The sequence below is a fragment of the Hibiscus syriacus genome, unplaced genomic scaffold (assembly GCF_006381635.1).
Source record: "Hibiscus syriacus cultivar Baekdansim isolate YM2019G1 unplaced genomic scaffold, ASM638163v2 tig00111398_pilon, whole genome shotgun sequence".
In the NCBI taxonomy this organism is placed as follows: Eukaryota; Viridiplantae; Streptophyta; class Magnoliopsida; order Malvales; family Malvaceae; genus Hibiscus; species Hibiscus syriacus.
Window position 1 is genome coordinate 2,136,964 of NW_024063081.1, and position 20,999 is coordinate 2,157,962.

The window sequence follows — 20,999 nt, forward strand, 5'->3', positions numbered from 1 at the left end:
CATACAAAAGTAGTAGAAGGCATACTCGGACAACATCGACGTCATTCATCCGAGTAAAATCATCTTTCTTATTAAACAATTTCTTCATGTCGTCGACGTGTAAGTCCGGCTTCTCTATTGACTCATCAGGAAAAACCCTGGATAACCATGATGGGCGGGTGATATGACGAGTGTACCGGCCTACATCATCGTGTCCGAATCGTAGACCAGTGATTAAGCAGAACTCCTTCCGCCCAAAAACAAGTATACGCCGGTGGAAAATGAAACTATATCTCCTCCTCACCACGTTGTATACTGTCGGGTAGATCGCTAGTCATGGTCTGAAGCCACAAATGGGTCAAATTAGCATCTCCACCCGGATGCTGTACTCTCAGCCATGGCCCGAAGCAGGTTTCCTCAAACAATTTTCTTTGTGCAGGTGAAAGCTTCGAAGCAATTGTAGTGGCTAGGCTAACTTTATTCCTTAATGTCAATGAAGCCGAAAAAAATTTCTACAAAAACAATAAACATACCAAGTTAGATATACCAAAAACTAAACTGTCAAGATATACCAAAAACAATAAACATAAATAGTAGTTTATTCTTGAAACTAAAATTTGTAACACTGTTTTGTCTTTTGGTTGAAATGAAAATCGCAACGAGATAATGAGAATCGCAACGCGGAAATGACTATCGCAATGCGATTTTGGTTTCGCGTTGCGATTTTTATTTCGCGTTGCGATAGTTATTTCCGCGTTGCGATTTTCATTCTCGAAACTATTCTTCTTCTGCATTACTTCAACCAAAAGACAAAACAAAGACAAATACTAACTTCACAGCCTAAACAGTTTAGCAGTATTGGCAGCAATCGAATGAATTTAATAAGAAATCTAAGTGAAATGGTTAATCTATTATTGAAATTACAAGTAAACTTATCATCAATCTCAATATGAAAAACCTAAAATAATGCAAAAATTTCAAAATAAAAATAAAACAAAACTAACCCTCGGAGGTTGATTTTCCATTTCTGAATGATTGTGAGGGATTTTTGACTGTGAATGGTTGTGAGAGATTTCGCCGGCGATGGGGACGGAAATCTTCGGAGATGGGGACGAATTTCGACGTAGAGAGTGAGAGATGGAGATGGGACTGAGTGTTGTGATTTTGGGTTTGAGGTTATGAGTTGCGATTACTGTGGACGGTTCAGTTTCCGATTTATTAAGAAAAAATTCGTGTTTGGAATTTGAAAAAAATACGCGTTAATACGAATGACGCTATGTAAATCGCGTTGCGAAAGTCAGAATCGCGTTGCGAAAGTCAGTATCTCGTTGCGATTTTGTATTATCGCATTGCGATAGTCAGTATCGCATTGCAATTTTCCCAATTCGCGTTGCGATTTACTTATTCGCATTGCGAATTGAGAAAATCGCAACGATACTGTAGATCATCGCAACGCGATTTTCAACTATTGCAACGCGAAATGCAACGCGAATTTACGATAATGGAGATCACGTTACGAATTAGCGATCGCATTGCGATTTTGTTGATCATTTTGGCAAATCCGGAAAAAATTGTTAAAATCGTATATTATATGGGATTTTTGGTCACTGAGGTTATTTTCTCTTTTTTTAATGTCGTAATTTCTCATAAAAAAGTGTTATCAAGTATAAAAACACTCTTTCTTATATATTAAAAAAATTATAAAAACACACAAAACTGTTTGTACTAAGAAATACACCATGCTACAAATGAGATGCTTATTTTTCTATCAAATATACTATAGAGAGGTAAAAAGAAAGAGAATATCCATGGTGTTCATATCAAGCAAAGACAAGATGATGAAAAGAAAACAGAGCTTATGTAACATAATCATGGCCATCAGCAGCTGAAGGGAGAGATTTTTCTTGTTCTGCAACAACCATAAGCATCTCTAGGCGCTTATCAAAAAGTAGAGCACTTTCATCCCTCTCGTCAAGCTCAGCACCTTCAGCTTCAAGCCATTTTTCTCGAAGATCATCAAGAAGATTGGCTTGGTCTGTATTAATCACAGCTCCTGGGGCACTTGGAACTGTCGTCCGGAGTGATGAATCTCCAGATGGTGGTGGCAGTGTCAAAAGCATTGCTCGGAACTCACATGTGTCCGCAAATGTCTCAAAGTTGCAAGCAATCATATCTAGACAATAGTCTCGTATCTTCAGAACACCATACCTACACGTGAATTAAAATTCTGAAATAAAAAACATTTATATCCATAACGGCTAGGCCAAGGCTGATAATGACATTAGTTTATCTTTAGACAGGTACAAAAGTTCCGACCAAAAAAGAAAAGAAAACACTTTAAACCAGTTTTGAACTCAGTACCTAATCTTTTGATTCAATTGTTCTGTTAAGGAAGATGCACCACTTCTATGAGATAATATCAGAATCTAAACGGCCTACCTACACACCGGAAAGCAATTGCTGAAACATTCCAGCAGACCAAGTAAAGCTGCATGTAAAGAGTCTACAACTCCCAAAGCTCCATTTAACAAGCAAACAAATCATTTCATTACTGCACTTTCATTCTAAAGCCACGCAAGTACAAAATCCATTCCTAGACCAGAAAGAGTTCTAATTTAATGATAATTACCCATTCAAATAATGTTTAATAAAATAATACATTGATCTCATACTTCAGACTTCAGAGGAAATAAAAGGTAGATAAACCATACATGTCAGATAGCATCAGCCAATGGCACAATTCAGCTGGTGAGACCATCTCTAGATGTGGCAGCAGTACATCAGCTACAGCACGCTTCAAAGGAAATAATAGATAGCGAGAAGCGGCATCAAACATTTCTTCCGCCTGATTAATTGGAAAAGTTAAAAGTTAAATTTTAACTGATATATATATATATATATATAAACCATTTTCCTAAGACAATACAAAATACCTGATCTGGATCTATATCTGTCAAACCATCAGTGTACCTGAAGAAGTTATGGAGCTATTATAAGTTGCATGTAGTTATGACAGAGTATGAAGAACAAAATCATACATTAACTAAAGCACACTTGACCATCCCTAAAAGAATATCAATTAATAGAACCAATTTCTAAATACTTTGTACTATTTTAGAAAAACAAAACCCTAGATTTGAGTTACAGTACTAACTACTGAAGTAGAAAGTAAGAAGTTAGAGGCGAGGAAAATATTTACATATACTCGATCATTTTCTCAAATGCCTCAGCACTCAAACCACGTTCTTCAAGATATGGAAGGGTATCGCTTGGTAATGCATCTTTCCCTTCATGAAATTCTTTCATACGAGTCAATCTTGTTTTAAAATATTCTGATCTTGATGCTAAAACAACTTGATGGCAACGGAAAATCCTTTTATCAACTCTTACACAAATATCTGCAAGATCATCTAGAGAGTCACTTAACTGCATAGCACCAACATGAGGCAGTAATCTGTCAACACCAATGTCTAGGCTGTTTTCCTTGGATGACTGTGCCAGTGAAATTTGAAGGATTCGATGCAAGGAAGCAGGAAGCCGGTCTTCCTCAGGAAGGGACAGGCCCTGTAAAATAAACCGTTTTTGAGAGTTGTCGACATCTCTCAATGCTTTGTATTCAGCATATTTTTGGTGAATCAGTTCTTTCTCTAGAATCCTTTGTAACGATTCACATTTGCATACTTTACAAATTCTCACAAGATCCTCCATATCATCTACAGCAACCTCTAGTCTGTCAGAATAAAAGAAGTGGATGAGACTATAGAGAGCAGGATAAGACAACTTTTCTCTTGAAAATCGCACTTCATTGCGATCTTTCCAGTCTGTTTCAAACTTTCTCCTAAAAAATGGAGAGCGGGAACTTAAAATAACTCTATGAGCCTCAATGGGTCTGCCTTGCACAAAAAATACAACATCTGGTGGGAAATAATAGGAACTTGATGCCCCATTCGATGCAAAACCTGAATCAATATCCAAGGTCGTGTCAGACACACACATGCATATTTTTCTCAGACGAACAATACTTGCAACGAAAATGAGCTGATATTTTGGGACCCAATAAATTAACAAAGCAACATCTACAAAATTGCAATTGACTTGAGATTTCATCAAAGATTTCAGTGTTCCGTTATTTTCTGATATTCATACTTGCAAAGCTTTCAACAACGATTGAAATGCAAATATAGGAGAAGCAAAAGTGCTCTTTCAGAGCTAGCTTTCACATTTACTTCATTAAGAAAACAGATTGCCTCTGATGGCTAAATATAAAGAAATTTTGAGCCATTCATGCTAGATGTTCACTTTAGAAAATGGGGGTGGGGTGGAGGGGGGACAGGGTCTAATAGCTCCATTCCACGAAAGATTTAAAAATTTTACTCAAAACTAATAACCATGAGCTGATAGAAACTTATGAAATACCACCAGGCCCTAACAATTCCTTGGTTTATATTTTGGATAAGTATCCCCAAGCATTTAGAAGTCAATTATCCTCAAAGTGGATCACAACACCATATAACTTACAACCATTCTCAAATCTTAGCATCAGGGGTAAAAGAAAATCAAGATGTTGGAAACACAAGACACCATTTCTTCAATCTTGAATTATTGATGCAAATTTAATTAGGAAAAAATGAAGAGAAAATGAGTGAAATGAAGAAATTACTCGGCCAAATCAAGAAAAAAAGAGAAGAAATTCTTAGCCCACAATTTGAAATCTTTCAATAATTATATATGAGAAGCAACGATAGATATTCAATTCCCCGTAATTGTGTAAATTCATTGGCACATTACTTAGTTTTAAATTTTTATCTAACCCTAGTGAAAAGAAGTTACTTTTCATTCTATAAACCACTTCTATTTATGAAGCCTTTCCCTTTTCTTTTCTCCCCTATAAATTCAGAAAATTTAGTTTCGAACTTCACATTGGTTTTGTAACCGTGATTCACCAATGCATCAAACTCCACTAAACTAACAGCATTCATCAAGCAATTCCAAAGTGGAAAGCAGCAATACGACAAAAATCAGTCAAGCCACATTTCACCACTAAATTAAGTAGCATATCAGCTTGATCCAAATAAACCCAAACCCAGAATTAAGTAAAAAGTAAAACTGACCCGAAACCTGGAAATGTAGCCCACTCTCAGTAGCCTGGTCGATAAAACCCCGATTAGCCTCACAGCTCAAGAAAGTATCTCTGAGGGCACCCTGCAAGGGTCCAAGAGGCGGCGGACGAGCCTCGAAAGCCTTGAGAAGTTTCCTAACCTTCAAGTTCAAAGCAGCATAGTGACACCTATCCCCATCGAAGGTATGCTCGGAGCATATAGCCCCATTCTCCAGTAACATACGGGCGGCATCCAAGTGTCCAGCTAAGCAAGCATAGTACAAGGCAACGGAGTCCCAATTATCTCGGGCGTTAACGTTGACGCCGGACTCGAGCAGATAACGGAGACGGTCAACGTCACCGGCACGGGAGGCCTCGAATATGTCTCCGTTGGGAACCTTTTTGAGTGGGACGGAGGCGGTGAAGTCAGAGGCGTCAAGGTCTATGTCGTCGAGTTCCGAGAAATAAGGTGAAGGTGGTGAGGGCATTTGGGAAACTGTAATGGCTATTGTTGTGGCTGTGGGGAGAGAAATTTTTCTGTATGTGTTTCGGCCTTGGGCTCTTATTGCGGGTGGATGGAGGGAGATCTGTCTTTTGGGCCTCTTTTTTTTATAGATCATTACTTCTGGATTTCTTGCAATTTGTCCTAATTGTCTCGTTAAACACAACTAATAATACCTTTTGATGTTTTAGATAATAATTTGGGTTAATTGCACCCCACATTTCAAACTATGATTCACTTTTTAATTGTTCCTCAATGTAGTAATCGAATAGTTTCACGTTTCAATGGTTGCTACAGAAAAAATGTCATTGTTCTTTGTAAATAATCTGTGTTCAAATAATTTTATTTATAAATTGTTCTGATTTTATTTAAGACTAAAAAAGAATATATATTTTTTCATAGAATCATATTAAAAATGCTCAAAAAATGTAATGCACAATCAGATCCTTTCGTCATCTAAATTATCAATTTGGGTGTTAAAAACTAATTTGAAGTTGAAGTAAACCTCTCCAAGCTTTCCTATCGTTCAATTGGATAACTTCTCCATCTCGACTTTTGTAGACCCCAAACGGAGATTCTCAACACTCGATATTCCCTTCTAGTGTCGCAGCTTTGCCACATCTTTCTAGGCCTCTGTCACATACTTTTTAACATCAGTAACTTACCTTTGAGCTCATTTACCTTCTTGAGCCTCACTTTAAGCAATTGTAAGCTCTCGCTTTGCATATTTCAACTCCGTTTTCAATGTCACGTTCATAGAACTTGAAACTTACAATTTGAACTTCTTAGTCCCAATCGCTTCTTCCCATTTACTACCCCATGAAGAAGTTTTTACAAAGGTAGAGTCAAGCTTATCCTCCGCTAATATTGGTAGTCTCGCCAAGTACCTTAGAAACTTCCGCATAGCAGGGCCTGCAGAAGTTCGAAAGAGACCTAAAATCAACAATTCCTTTAGACACCCCTTAAAGGAAGCTACAAGTGCACGACATAAGATTATAATAAAAATGCCCAAACAATAAGACTTAGAAACCGGAGCACACCCATCTACAACCATTTTTTGTCCACCAAAACCTTTTACCATTTTGAAATCGTGCTTTCTTGACCTCAACCTCGAAATGCCCCATTTCACCCACAAGCTCAAGGGGAACCGCTTTTATCTTTTTCCCAACTTGCATAAATTCAACGGCTAGATCCATACTTAGTATCCTTTTGAGGCTTGGATCACACTCTGTCATGCAATCTAGCTTCAGATTTGTTGAAACCTTGGAAGGATTACCTCCATGTTAACGACCAAGGGTAGTTTTAACTTTCTCTAGGAACTAGATAGAGCGGAAGAGGACTAGGGAATGTCCTTTTGGATAGTCCAGTTCATCTAGTCGAACTAGTATTCGGCCGCCACACCCAACGACCTTGTCGAAGTTATCGTCAAGCAAGCCCTCCGACCTTCGATTTATCTCCTTCTTCAAAACGTTCCCATCATCAGGCCCAAAAGCCCTGGAAAAACCCATGGGTGTTTGTCGATCTGACCAAGGTCTCTGAGGGCAATGACAAAAAGGCGAGTGGAGTATCATAATCCCCTGGACTCTGGTACTGCCTTTAGTAATATTTACAAACTCATCTGTACCTTCGTACGACCACACGTCTCTAAAACTGAGAATGCCTGGTGGATATTCCCCACCGACCATATCATCTCCGACCTTAAACTCGTTAGGGTTATTTTTCTTAAGAAAATATATGAAAATAAATTCTAGATGGGGATTATATCCAGCAATCTAACCATACACCTTTCTTCAACACAACAAATTACTTCCTCTCCTCATTTTCTAATCCTTGAATGGAGGTCCTGGCCCACTAACCATGTATACTTCATCGGAGAGAGAATCCAAACCCTCAAAGGAACCTTTGAATCATTTTACTGAATCTAGAATGATCCAAGCTCAGCCTCAATTTAATAGTCCAACTTACAATAGGCTCCCTAATCTTGAACATATTCCCACACTTAGCCACATTATTGAGGGTAAACAAATTGTGCAATATAGCCACAGAAAGCACCCACTTATCGTTCCAGTAGAAAATTAAATAACCTACTAGAATCCTCCAAGAAACCCCGACTAATTGACCCGGAGCTACTCCATAAGTTTCAATACATCACTCACAAAGTTGTGCACATGAAAAATAAAATTCGACCTCCAAAACAAGAGTGGGAGATAAACCACTATGGGTCCCTATTTATCCATCGTCATAATCACTCATATGTTACGAATCACAGGGAACAATACACTCAAATTCGTACTTCTCCCATAATATCAAATGGCTCAGTAAATAAATTCTTAACCTCAAGTCAACGAGTTTTGCACTCGAATGTCCCGCCATCCACTGGTTCACCTCTCCTTTCTCCTCTAATTTCTTAACATCATTCATGCTACTTTTTTTCATAACCATTGCAAGCTAATTCAAGCGAAAAACAAAGAAAACTTTATTGAGATTTTGCAACAATACAAGAGCATAATATAAACAATGGGATTTAGGGTTGTTACTCGAATCGTTCTTAAATAGTTGAATAAAACATGTCCCCAACAGTCAAAACGTCGCACCATTCCACTACATTAGGCACAAGACACCGCGTATTTAAGCCTGCAAGTTGTTCAAAAAATAATCATTGTGACGTTTCTTAAAAGAACGGTCTATTAAATGCCAATAAAGCTTCAACAGATAAATCTCAGGTCAAGTCATTCTACAGTGTTCTCTCGACTAAGAGAGGACAAATGTCATACCTCTTTCAAATCTCTTTTGCAAGGTTGCTCTATGCATATCAGGTGCTCCAGGGAACCCCACCTCCAAGAATAAAGACTTAAGAGTTGTGCACCCCTCATAAAACTCAAATGATCTATCAATGTTAAATCTATCAACTGCTCATATCTATTAAGCTTGTCAATCTAGGAGTAGTCACAATTATCTTATACTTGACACTGACAGTAAACGTCACTATAAAACTTCTCGATCAAGATCGAGAAAAACCGGCTAGAACCTACCTCAACCATCTTTAACCATTCTTTCACTCTTTTCCTACCTTATGAGAGTAGAGTACACAAATACCGACCAACAATCGTATGACCATCGATTATGATTCTATATCCAAACCAAATAAAATGAATTGTTAACAATTGATATAATTCATTTATTTCTACCAATAAAGTTGATAATGTGGCGTATATAATTTATAGTACATTATACATGTACAACCATTTTTTTAACTTTATGAATATTTAATTAACTGTGCGTGACTTCATCGATGTAATAGTTTTTCTAAGAAAAAATAGAGACAATCATAGGGATAAATGAAAATGAAATACTGAAAGTCAAAGAAATTAATCCTCGGGCGCAATGCTAGCCGTGTTGTTTTGGTAGGATCCGACACACTCCACGTAAACAAATGTTGCCATGTTTTTCTCTCTTTAGAAATCCTCACTTTTAATTTATTAATACTAAATATAGGAATTGATCTACAATCCTAGAAAAATTAAAGAAGTAGGTAATTTTTATTAAATTATGTTTATGAACATAAATTAATTTACTTATATTGTGTAGTTGTAATATAAGAAATCTCATCTTAGTTACATTATTTGGGGAAATAAAGTAAGAAAAGATTGTTGGAATCATTTAATCTGAAGGGCCGCTTATGTTAATTAATAATTAATTAAGAAGGTGGGTGAAGGTTGAATTAATTAGCAGTGAAAGCGACGCCGACGCTGATGCAGAACTGTACCGGTTTTGCTTAAATTCTCGTCAGCTTCGATTTAACACTGTACCAACAGACCACATTATGTAGGAGCTAGCTGCAGGCCACACTATTCTGCAATTTTGAGACTATTTTCATTGAATTTCAATTTCCTTAGAAATTTCAGATTCAAACAATTATATTTATAAAATGAATGCATATTTATTATCAACGAATTAAAAAAAAATTAAACAAATATACCTTTCGTAACATCATCAAATGACAAGAACGTGGGATGGTACTGAAACATTTTCCTTTCTGTAGTATATCTGCAATCATATATGAATGTTGATGCAAAAAGAACAGGGAAAATGAATCTCTGGTTCTGAATACATATCTGCCGAATCTGCTTAATTTTAACAAGAGAGTTACATACATACATGTTTAAAATTCTCATTATCAAGAAAAGGATCACGTGATGAAAGAAAAGAAGAAAACAAACCCAGAACAGAACAGGAAAAAATGCCTGGCTTTCCCATGTACGCCAAAGAAAAAATTTCGAATATATATAGATGGATGGATAGATAAATAAATTCTTCACCTCCAAAATACCGATAAATCTTCTAACGAGCCAAACTTTTCGACCACTGATCAGTATGTGGCCAAGCTAGAAAGCATTTCCGTCTCTTGCAAGCAACCGATAACATCGTATTTCTTCCTCTTCTTCATGATTCAAACCACAATTTGAAATGTGGAAATGGAAGGAAGGGATTATGGACTTGTCAAAGGAGAAAGAAATGGGGAGGGTTTGTTGTTGTGTAGGACTTAACGCAAAACAAGTTCAAGATAAAATTAAATAAATAATGTAAGAAGCTAGCTAGGTAAAAGGGAAGAAAGGTGTTCCCAAGAAGACGACGAGCGTTTTCCGTTATTATTGTTTGGATAAACTACACCAGCTCATTCAACTATATTCAAATATCATTGTTTAGAATTCGGGACCTCAAAAAATAATAATAATTCCTTAATCACTAATATCACTCGGTTATGAGCGTTTAATTTTAAATGATTAAAGGTCTTTAAATATATATTACATTGTACTTATCCCATATTAATTAAAAAATTATTTTAAGTACTATTTTAAAATATATATATATATATATATATATATATATATAACTGATCATTAAATCAGTCAAACTGCTATAAAATTATCACTACAACTTTATAACAATGATAAAAGTTTAATAAATTTAATAACTATTTTGTAATAGTTTGATTATATTTAATAATTATTTTATAACAATTTTATAAAATTTAATGATCATTTTATAACAGTTTCATAAATTTAACGATTATTTAATATTTTTTTAAAGTTTAATAGCTAAAACGATAATATGTGTACGGTTAAATGACCTTTGGTATGCTGCCTTTACCCTTGTTATTTTTATTTTTAATTTTAGGATAGAATACACCATAGGTCATTTAATTATTAGTAAAATTATAACTGAGTCAATGAATTTTAAAAAGTTACAAATGGGTCATTTAGTTAGTTTTTAATTATAATTAGATCATTCTATTTATCGTCTATAACAGTCAAGTCATACAGTTATAACTAAATAATTAACCTTTATTTTTATAGGTATAATATCAAAATTAGCTACCAACGTTTACTAAAATGGTCATTTTGACCATATTCCTTTTTTTTGAGCATTTTGGGCCCCAACGTTTCATTTTAGGGTGAAAAAGTCATTAACGTTTGTCAAATAGCCACTTTGACCCTCATTCTTTTTTCTTGGAGCACTTTGGCCCCTAACGATTCATTTTAAGATTAAAAGCCCCTATTTTAGAGCGTTAACCATTTATTAACTAATAATTTTAATTCAAAAAGGGGCTTTTTATCTAAAAAAATGAAACGTTAGCGGCCGTAATACCAACAAAAAAAGTCAAAATGAATATTTAATAAACATTAAGGGCTTTTTTTGACATTATGCCCATTTTATATATACGGAATGGTTTCCTTTTCCTTCACCTTAACCCTAGCAAACAAACTAACATTGGGTCAATGCTAGTTTTAGTTTAAGGGTCCCTTTAAATAACTGAACCGACTATGTTAGGTATGGTTTTATTTTATTTTTATTAATAATGGCCTTGTTTCAAGGAACGTTTCCAGAAAACCATATGTATATCTTAATTATGTAATTAAGGGTTTTCTCAGATTGTAATTTATTAATTTTATTGGTAGGGTACAAGGATGAGTGTATTATTTTTCTGGATGTACACTTGTATCCATTCTTCATATTTTCTTTTTATGATACAGTTAATGTGTTGTTATTTCTAAAAGAAAATTTCTGGAAATTTATTATATGAGAAAAATAGTTGGCAAAGATTGATGTCTCCAATTCCTGAGGTTTCAGATTGGTGTTCTCATACTTATAAGTATTATATATGAACTTTTAATCTAAATATATTATGATTTAAATTTTTATGTGTTATTAAATATATTTAAGAAGTTATTTTGTTCTTGAAATAAACTTAAATCAATAATGTTGTCTTTTATTTTTTTTTAATTGCATTAAGTTTTTATTTGATTAACATTTATTGTTATGATATTGATATGACAGATGTTGACATGATAGTTCATTATGTTGACGTTGTAATCTATTATATTGACGTGATAATTCACATCCGAATAATAATATGACAGAATGATTGAATTGGGTTTTTAAGTCGACTTCTAGGATATATTTGATTTTTTTTTTATGAATTTGAAGACATAATTAATTTTATTAGAAGTTTGAGTGCTTGTTCAATCTTTTTAAAAATAAAAATTTAAGATTATTATTAAAAAATTTAAAAATATTTTTTTATAAAACACTAAAAAACACTACAAAATTATAAATTGATAAATTTAAAATTTTAAAATATTTATAAAGTATTAAAAATTTGAATTCAGATGTTGTTGCCATGCTCGACGAGCACGGATGAATATCATTAATGATGAACATCATTAAATTAATTTATAAAATATTAAAGTATAAAGTACTAAACATATAATTATAAATTAGTTAAAAATCTAATGTAATTTAATTAAAATATAATATTTATAAAACATTAGTTTTTAGGGTAAACTATATCATTGACCACCTAATTATTTACCCCTTTTACTTAACCGATTTTTCAATTTTGTCAATAGGATCACCTAACTATTTAAATATTGTCAATCAAGCCACCCACAGTTAAATATTAACGGAGGAGATGATGTGTCAGTTAATAACATTTATATAATTACACATTTAGTCCTCATTACTTACATATTCTATTTATTTGGTCCTAATTTTTATTTAATTCAATAAATTTAATCTTCAATCCAATGATGACTTGTGTCACTGTGTGATTGGATTTTTTAATATTTTTTTTAATAAAATTTTCATCCAATCAAATGGTGTCACGTGTCACCAATGAATGTAAAATAAATTAAATCAATAACCGCTATTGGTGAGTTTTGAACCTAGGACACAAGCCGAAAAATTAAGCACCCTAACCACTAAACTAGACCACTAAATTTATCTAATGTATAGAACATAATCTATATAATTTATAATATAGTTAATGGTAATAAATGACCTTATAATGACTCAAACATGAAATAATTGAATAATATGAAAATATAAAATATATATAAACAAATATTATGATTGATTAATAAATGAATATGTTTTATTTATATTTAAATCACATTTAATGCAAAAATTAAAATAAAAGTGAATTTAATAGGTTATAATTGAAATTTATCATTTTACCTATTTTAAATTAATAAATTGTCTTCATTATTCTAATTTTATTGAACTGAAATGTATCGTATCTTATATTTTAAAATATTACAACGTCGATCGAATTCTAATCTTATTTAATAACTCTATATTAAAACAGACTAATTCAATATAATCAAATTTGCCCTAATTTTTTTTCAAATATATAATGAATAAATAATAAAATATAAAATTCTTAGTCTAACCGGGATATAAACAAGTCAAATCATAAGTTAAAATGCTTATTAGGATAAGCCCGCAACTATCAGGAAAATTCTAAGTCTACGAAATTCTTCATTATATTTCAATTATAATATATTAAAATTATTTGTATTTGTATTTTTTCTTTAAAATGATTTAAAATATAAATAAAATGCATTCACATATTAATCAGTTATAATATATGTGTGTGTATGAGCATGCGCATGCGCATGCGCATGTGCATGTGTATGTGTATGTGTATGTGTATGTGTATGTGTATGTGTATGTGTATGTGTATGTGTATGTGTACGTGTATGTGTATGTGTATGTGTATGTATATTATCGTATTATTCAATTATTCTATATTAGAGTTCTTATTAAGTCATTTTCCTTTTTTAATTGTCATTAACTATATATATTATGTCGTGACAGGTTTGTTATTTGAATGGTGCAACCCAATGGTTAGGGTATTTGCTTTCTCTCCTCACGTCTTGGGTTCAAACCCCAACTTCAGCGGTTACATCATCTCCTCCGTTAATATTTAATGATAGGTGACTTGATTGATAAAATTTAAATAGTTAGATGACTCGATTGACAAAATTGAAAAATCGCTAGTTAAAATAAAAGAGGTAAATAGTTAGGTGGTCAATGGTATAGTTTACCCTAAAAACTAATGTTTTATAAATATTGTATTGTAATTAAATTACATTTAGATTTTTAACTAATTTATAATTATATTTTTAGTATTATAATTTAATGTTATATAATTTTTCTTTGAATTCTCATATGAAAAGTATTCAATTTTTTACTATCAGTTTGAGTTTATTACCATTTCTTATATTTTACAATGAAATCAACATGGTATTAATGTAATAATAGAATTCAAATTCTCTTTCAAATTTCTACACTAAATATTAATAATGACATCACAAGTTTGATCTACTATCAATTTTTCATATAAAAATATGTGCTAGAATTAAACGTATATATTAAGAGGAATATACATAAAATGTAAATGAAAATTAAACTTGTAACAAGAATATATAATTAATGATGGGCAAAATCTGGGTCAACTTATTTTTTTCCGAGGGTAATTTACATTTGTGACCACTTAATCATGTGGATTCTAATATGATTAATGATCTTTTAATTTTCGATCAAATTATTTAATTATTTAAATTATATGGTCAAGTCACATTCCGTTATTATTTACGGAGAAATTAACGTGTTAGTTAAAAAATATAAAAATTTATTATAATTATACATTTTATCTTTATTATTTTCACATTATGTTAGATATTGAACTTATGATGGGGGGATTAAACGCGTCCTCACCGTTGCTTTTTATCTCTTTAAATAGTCATTTTTTCATAATTGTCGCCGTGAAAACTATTTTATCGACCTTCCTTATCAAATTATCTATATTTCTAGCATGGAAAACCACCTGTTTTCAAGAATTTCCATCCATGCCATCAACCCAAACTCAGTTACCGGACGATTTCTAGCCTTTTATTTAATACTGAATTCAGATCAATGAATTGGAACAGCAGCGACAGCTTCTGTGTTGTACTACTGATATTCACTAAAATACACACGTTGATTGATTTATAACAACCATGACATGTGAACATGGATGAGTTTAACGGCAAAATCAAACCTTTATTTATAGTTCATTCGGTGGTGATTGGGCTTGCAATGAGTGATGAAATGGTCAACTGGGATCTCTTCACCATTTCCAGAGGAGAGTTGGAACCTTTTGTTTTGCAAGATCCAGGCACCTAAAGTTCTCAGGGAATTTGCAGCTTCCAAATTCAACAGTGTAAGCTCTCCCAAAGTTTTGCTTCAGTTGTTACCAACCTCTTCTTGTCATCGATGACTCCGGCATTTGCGGAAGAAGCAGCGGTAGTGGCGAAAAGGGTGGCTGCCAAATACAGCATAGCAGCGCTTCTTGCTTCACTGCCACCTCATTCTTTGGTGTCAAGACTTTAACTTGTGGGGTTCTAATCACGGTCAACCTGTGACCACCAGACACGACTGGGGGAGCAACTCATGGCATCCACTGCGTGAGATTCTACAGTTGCAGACTAAAACGCTGGAATTCATGGCTGCCATTGCTACAAATGGGACTAATTGTTTTCCACAGAAAATGAAGCATAATTTTCTTTATTATAATTTTGTTCTAACTAGTCATCTACCATAACAATAGACTTGTGATTGGGGTAGAGTGGAAGCTTAATTTTTGTCCAAGGAACGTTTTGCAACAATCGCGTACACTTGGTTGCTCTTTAAACCTTCACTTTTACGTAATTAATCAAATTTTACATGTTCAAATATAATCAAGTCATGAGCATATATATCATGATCACGGTTAGAGATATAATCAAATCTTGGATGGAACGTTTACCCGTTCAACTTGAAATCGATGGCCCTGGAAGAAGGGAGCATCTTGAACAAACTACGGCTTACTGAACTATTTTACTGTGGAAAATCATGAATCAACAACGTTATTGCAATTACTTAATGATTCAGAAGAACACAGTTTCATATTCCTAAGCCCCCGCAACAATAAGAATCAGCTATTCTACAGCATGTTATAAAAACAGAGACATCTCAGGAGATGGAATGAAGGAGAGAATGCCTTCACCAAGCAATTCGAATAATGTTACCAAAGTATGTCCAGAGTTCAGGTCATCCTTCCAAATTTGATTAAGGATGACCGACTTCTTCAACATTTGACCATATTTTCCAACTCTCTTGGCCATCTTTTCAGATGATGATGGCTGGCCTGCATCATTCTGACCTAATGATGCAAGTGTTGTCACGGATGGCAAGGAGTTGGCTGAAACCAAACTGCCAATTGGGCTGTCAGTTGCTATTTTCTTCAAGGCTGGTTCATCTTCCAAGGGCTCCATGTTCGCCTTTCGTTTATCTTTAACATTTACCACAAAGCAAGAATGTTATTTAGAGCTGAACATCCAGAAATAAGATAAAATACCAGGCATCAAGCATTTCCAACTTGCTTGCTCAAAATAGTTTCCTTGGGCTTATTAATGCAGCAATGAATACAAAACTAAGCACGGTTTCTTGCCACCTTGATGCCCTAATTTATCAATGACATCAATCAAAGAATATATGGGAAGAAAAAAGATAAATTAAAAAGAAAGTAAACAAAGGCAAGATAAATATATAAGCCAGAACCTTTTTTTAATAAGAAAACATGTTGGCATCTTTCTTTTTTGGTCAGTAGATTTGCTTATACTCGAGCATGTCAAAGAATGAATGACGGCAGACCTTTTTGCAGTCAAGCACATTATATGCATGTCCGTAATTCTTTTAGGTTTATTATAATTGCCCCCTTTGACCAAAATCCAGAATTCGTCCCTGCTTGGGGTACCTTTTATTTTATTTTTCCTAATACTATTTAATATTTACCGTGCACCATTTGTGCAGTCCATCATTAGAAATTTGAATTCACACAACTTTGGAGCATCTTAGAAAAAGGACATATTACTTGGAACTGCAGTAAAAACTTTTTCTTTGGACTTCCAGATAGCATGGCCTGGAGGTGATGGTAAAGGTGGAAATATTTTGAGGCGCTCATATATGCCTTGACCTGCTGCACGCTGGCAAGTGTATGCTTGTGTCAAAATTTCAGTGTTCAATATGAAGACCTAAACAAGAATAACACTCACCAGTAAGGCACCATAAACCCGCCATGCTTCATATCTCTTCATCTCATTCTTTTGCTTCTCTAATAGCAACTCTGGTTCAAGGAGTCGAAGATATGGCTCAAGATTTGGCAGAATAAGAAGACGAACCTACTCATGGAGTAAGATGTATCATGAATGAATAATATTACTAGAATTAGAATAGCAACAAAATGCTCAAAACTAAAACAGAAAATGCTTGAAAGTTAAATCTTGAAAAAAGGAGTTGAAAGACAGAATAGAAGCTTTGCATAAAAGGCACCAGCCACTTTTACGGGGAGATGTATATCACTCATATTATTCTCACCATGCAAAAAGTAAACTAACATGCACTAAGAGTAAATGAAATGTGAGGACATACCACATTCGGTCCTAGGGCTGCCAACCCTTGAATTGCACCATAGTGTTGAGTCAATGCCCGTTGTGGGTCCAGAAGTGCATTGAGTAAAGTTTTTGTAAGACGTGTCTGAAGGGTGTTATAAACATGGCCAAATCTGCAACAATTTTTAAAACCTAAATTCCAAGTATAAGATTGACCCAAAATAAAATAAGAAGAAAACTAAATGGAGTATTTGTATGGAAGTCGACAGCAGTGATCAGCATATCAGATAGAAAGATCATTAACATCAATTTGAATTATTTTAGATTATCTAACTGAGGTCGAGTCACATTTAATTCATATTTTAATAACATATATAAATGCACAGAACAACTAACCATCACGTGACATGTTTCTTAAGAGGATCACATTCAGTAGTTAAAGCAGAATATGAATTCTTTTTCTTTCACCAAAACTGAAGGGTTTTTTTATGACAATCTCAGAAGCAGAGTTGTGTCAACAGACCAGAGAATCAGGGCAATGTCCAATCCAATGAAATTTAGTGATTACCACCTTCGTAGACCTTATTGACACAATTGACAATGTTGAAAACTACATAATATAACTCCATTGCTCACATATTGCTATAGACAAGTTTTTTCACTGCAAAATTGACAGCATCACAGAAGGAAAAAAAATCCAACTCAAGACATTTTATTCAAATGCAATACAGGAAACACATTAGAAGTTTTACCTTTTGCATATTGAAGCAACTAACTTTGCAGTAAAATCTCTAAGTTCCCAGTGGTTGTCACCAATCCGGTTCCCTAGTTTTTTTGAAACAAGGCAGGTCACTACAGATGGCATCAATTGGTGCAGCTGGCAAGACAGAAAAACAATGTTCTTTCTTAGTTTAGAATTGGTAAATCCATGACAGGTAAAACTCCATATAGAACCACGAGTCCACAACAAGAGCATGATTTGCTTGGCAAACCAGTAGGTTGAAATTGAAGTTTGTTCAGTTGCATTAGAAAAGGATTGAACAATTTTAAATCCTTGATGAACATATTTCCTATCAATATATAAATCCAACAGGACAAAAGATTAACTTACATAAGGTTCTATGTGTATGTGGGGATTCTGGAGAAGACTCCAAACAACACGCATTAAAGCAAATAGAAGAGAATAATCATTCAAACCACGTGAAACCTGATATTGTTGGTGGAACAAACAAAGTTAGCAGCAAATGTATAAATGTCCTTGTTCATCTGAATCAATATTCTTGTTTTAAATCAAAAAATTGTTACCTCATCAGCTACAAAGAAAGTGAAATAAGGAACTAAAGGATGAAGTCCTGAATCTGTAGCCAAACTCACTAATGCTTCTTTAAACAGGGCTGAATCAGACTTTCTCAAAGTAAGCTCTGTGATTTTGTCAAAATAGAGCTGCAATAGAAAGAATGTTGGCCAAATAAATAAATAAATATTAAAAATATATAATACATAATATCAATGGTAAACTATGTACCTGAAGCTCCCTAGATAGCACATGCTTAACAGGTAATTTAATGTCAACCGGAAGTTCATCCTTTTGTTTGTAAGTATTGCCATTAGTAGGAGCAGCAATTACTACAGATAAAACAAATCAAACAAAGTATTAGCACCTGGATTTGGCTAGTACCCTGTATTATATTGGTCATGAGAAATTTTTCATAAAGTATGATCAAACAAATTAAAAGGAAAATTTCGGTATCCTAATACCAGAAACAACTACAGAAAATCATAGTTGCAACATACTGGAACCTTAAAAAATAGACAAAGATGACAAAATAATGCACATATGGAAAAAATGCTTGGCCTTTACAGCACATTAAGGTAAAAATAAACTCATATTTTGAATGATCTATGCTTAGAAACCAAAGATTCCAAAAGGTCCAGCTCAAATTTGTGATCAGTAACTACTGATAATGCCTCTAAATTTAGACAAACCTCCCACAGGAGCATTCTCTGGAATGGCAGGTTGTACTCCTTCGATAGCGAGCCAGTGACAAACAACTCTGGTATCAAGTGGTGCTTTTGGTAAAGGAGCCTCAATAACCTACATGTTGAGAGAAAAGACAACATGGAACTTCAACAAGTACCCAACCAATTTCAGCTCAAAGCAAAACTAATGTAGCCTCAGGTTTCTTACCTCTTTCAAATCCACATCCCTATCATCAATGTAAAACAAATCCCTATGCCCAATTGCCCTTTTGAACTGCAAAGGACCTCCAGATGTAAAGCCATATACGGGCTGAGGCAACAAAACAAGCAGAGTGAGACCAGAAGAAAACAATTTTTTTTCTGAAGTAGAATACCAAAGGAAGAAACCTTAAGTGCATCAGAAAAGTGTTTTATTCATCATCATCATATGCAAATCACTTATATTCTCAATCAATATTGAGATCATGTAACCTTTTCAAACAAAAAACCCGCCACTAGCAATTTATGCTTCAAGCCAGGCCCATACAGCTATTGAATACAGGTTAAAAATTTTCCCCTCGCAGCATTTTCTAACAATATCTTCAAAGTTAGAATATTCAAATTAGAGAGACGATTATTTCAAAACAATACATTTGTTTTTCTTGTTCGTGGTTTTACCTTAAAAACACATGCACCGCACACAATAAAACCAATGAAACTAAGATGAGCAAACAATGAAATTAAGACTAGTATATATACAAACTAAGAGTACATGAAGCTGTATTGATGCCAAATAACCTCAACGTTTCTTAAGTTAAGTGCACCATCAACATCGTCTGTAGTTAATATGGTCCTCCTCGAGTGACGCATACATTTGATGGCCTCCTGAAATTTTTCAAAAATTAAGGTAAAATAAAAAAAACCAAGAATCACAGTGACACACTGTTATTCACTTCAATTTTATAATTTTATGCTATCTTCTTATAATTAAGAAAAAAGGGCAGCATATATCACCCCCTAGTGAGGTTTAAAACCCTAATAGAAACAACAAAACATAAACGAAGAAATGAGAAGTAAAACCTACTTCATTAGGGAGAAGGAAGCATTAAAGGTTATTTTTATTTTTTTGGTTTGTAAAAGAAAAGAAACCTGCATAATCTCGCGCATGCGGTACTCGACATCGGGAGCAAGAGAAAGGGCAGCATCATCTGACAAATTGTTTATGCCAATGCTTTGAGCTATAACCTCGATCGTCTCCTTTGCCACTATGCTCATTTTCTTCTTCTTGTTCTTCTTCCTCGTCGTCGAATTTACAAAATTTTCATTTGAAGTTATCTTTTTCCGGTGTCTTGTTGTTCAGGGACTGATATGAGGAGAACTCTCACGCTCGCCGACCTTCGGGAATTTTGCATTAAAGAAACAAAAAGGGGGCGGGGGAGCAGTCGGGTTTAATTTATCGGGTGACCCGAATTGTTTCTACTGGGCTGCATCTTTTGCCTTTTGAATTTGGAGCTCCATAATGGGCTTTTCCCAAATCAGGTCCATTATATAGTAGAAAATTTTGAGATTCGAATTTTAACCTGGATAAAAAAAACGTTTGGGTAAACTATACTATTGGTCATTAAACTATTACAAATTTTCTACTTCAGTCACTGAACGTCTTTTTTACAAAAATATCACTAATGCTACATTTTCTATGTAGATC

General features: G+C 34.0%; 2 protein-coding genes across 3 annotated transcripts; both read right to left on the reverse strand.

Moving 5' to 3' along the window:
• Positions 1–1,647: 1,647 nt before the first annotated feature.
• Positions 1,648–5,581, reverse strand: LOC120161271 (BTB/POZ domain-containing protein At2g04740). 2 transcript variants are annotated; one of them, XR_005519468.1, is made up of 6 exons: positions 5,091–5,581; positions 3,179–3,938; positions 2,913–2,949; positions 2,691–2,824; positions 2,341–2,439; positions 2,048–2,187 (listed from the first exon to the last, which is right to left on the reverse strand). XR_005519468.1 is itself a non-coding variant. In XM_039171544.1 (5 exons), exons 1-5 carry the CDS (start codon positions 5,563–5,565, stop codon positions 1,836–1,838), a joined length of 1,758 nt encoding a protein of 585 aa, XP_039027475.1. In that variant the 5' UTR covers positions 5,566–5,581; the 3' UTR covers positions 1,648–1,835. The 2 variants fall into 2 exon arrangements, 1 of the variants encoding a protein (XP_039027475.1); XM_039171544.1 differs by lacking the exon at positions 2,341–2,439 and having other exon boundaries at positions 1,648–2,187.
• Positions 5,582–15,807: 10,226 nt separating this feature from the next.
• LOC120161272 (transcription initiation factor TFIID subunit 6-like) lies at positions 15,808–20,694 on the reverse strand. Its single transcript, XM_039171545.1, has 12 exons — positions 20,444–20,694; positions 20,093–20,179; positions 19,524–19,625; positions 19,322–19,430; positions 18,861–18,961; positions 18,641–18,778; positions 18,447–18,542; positions 18,088–18,212; positions 17,376–17,508; positions 17,000–17,125; positions 16,819–16,930; positions 15,808–16,236 (listed from the first exon to the last, which is right to left on the reverse strand). The coding sequence occupies exons 1-12, from the start codon at positions 20,567–20,569 to the stop codon at positions 15,899–15,901; spliced, it is 1,593 nt and encodes a 530-aa protein (XP_039027476.1). The 5' UTR covers positions 20,570–20,694; the 3' UTR covers positions 15,808–15,898.
• Positions 20,695–20,999: the final 305 nt, after the last annotated feature.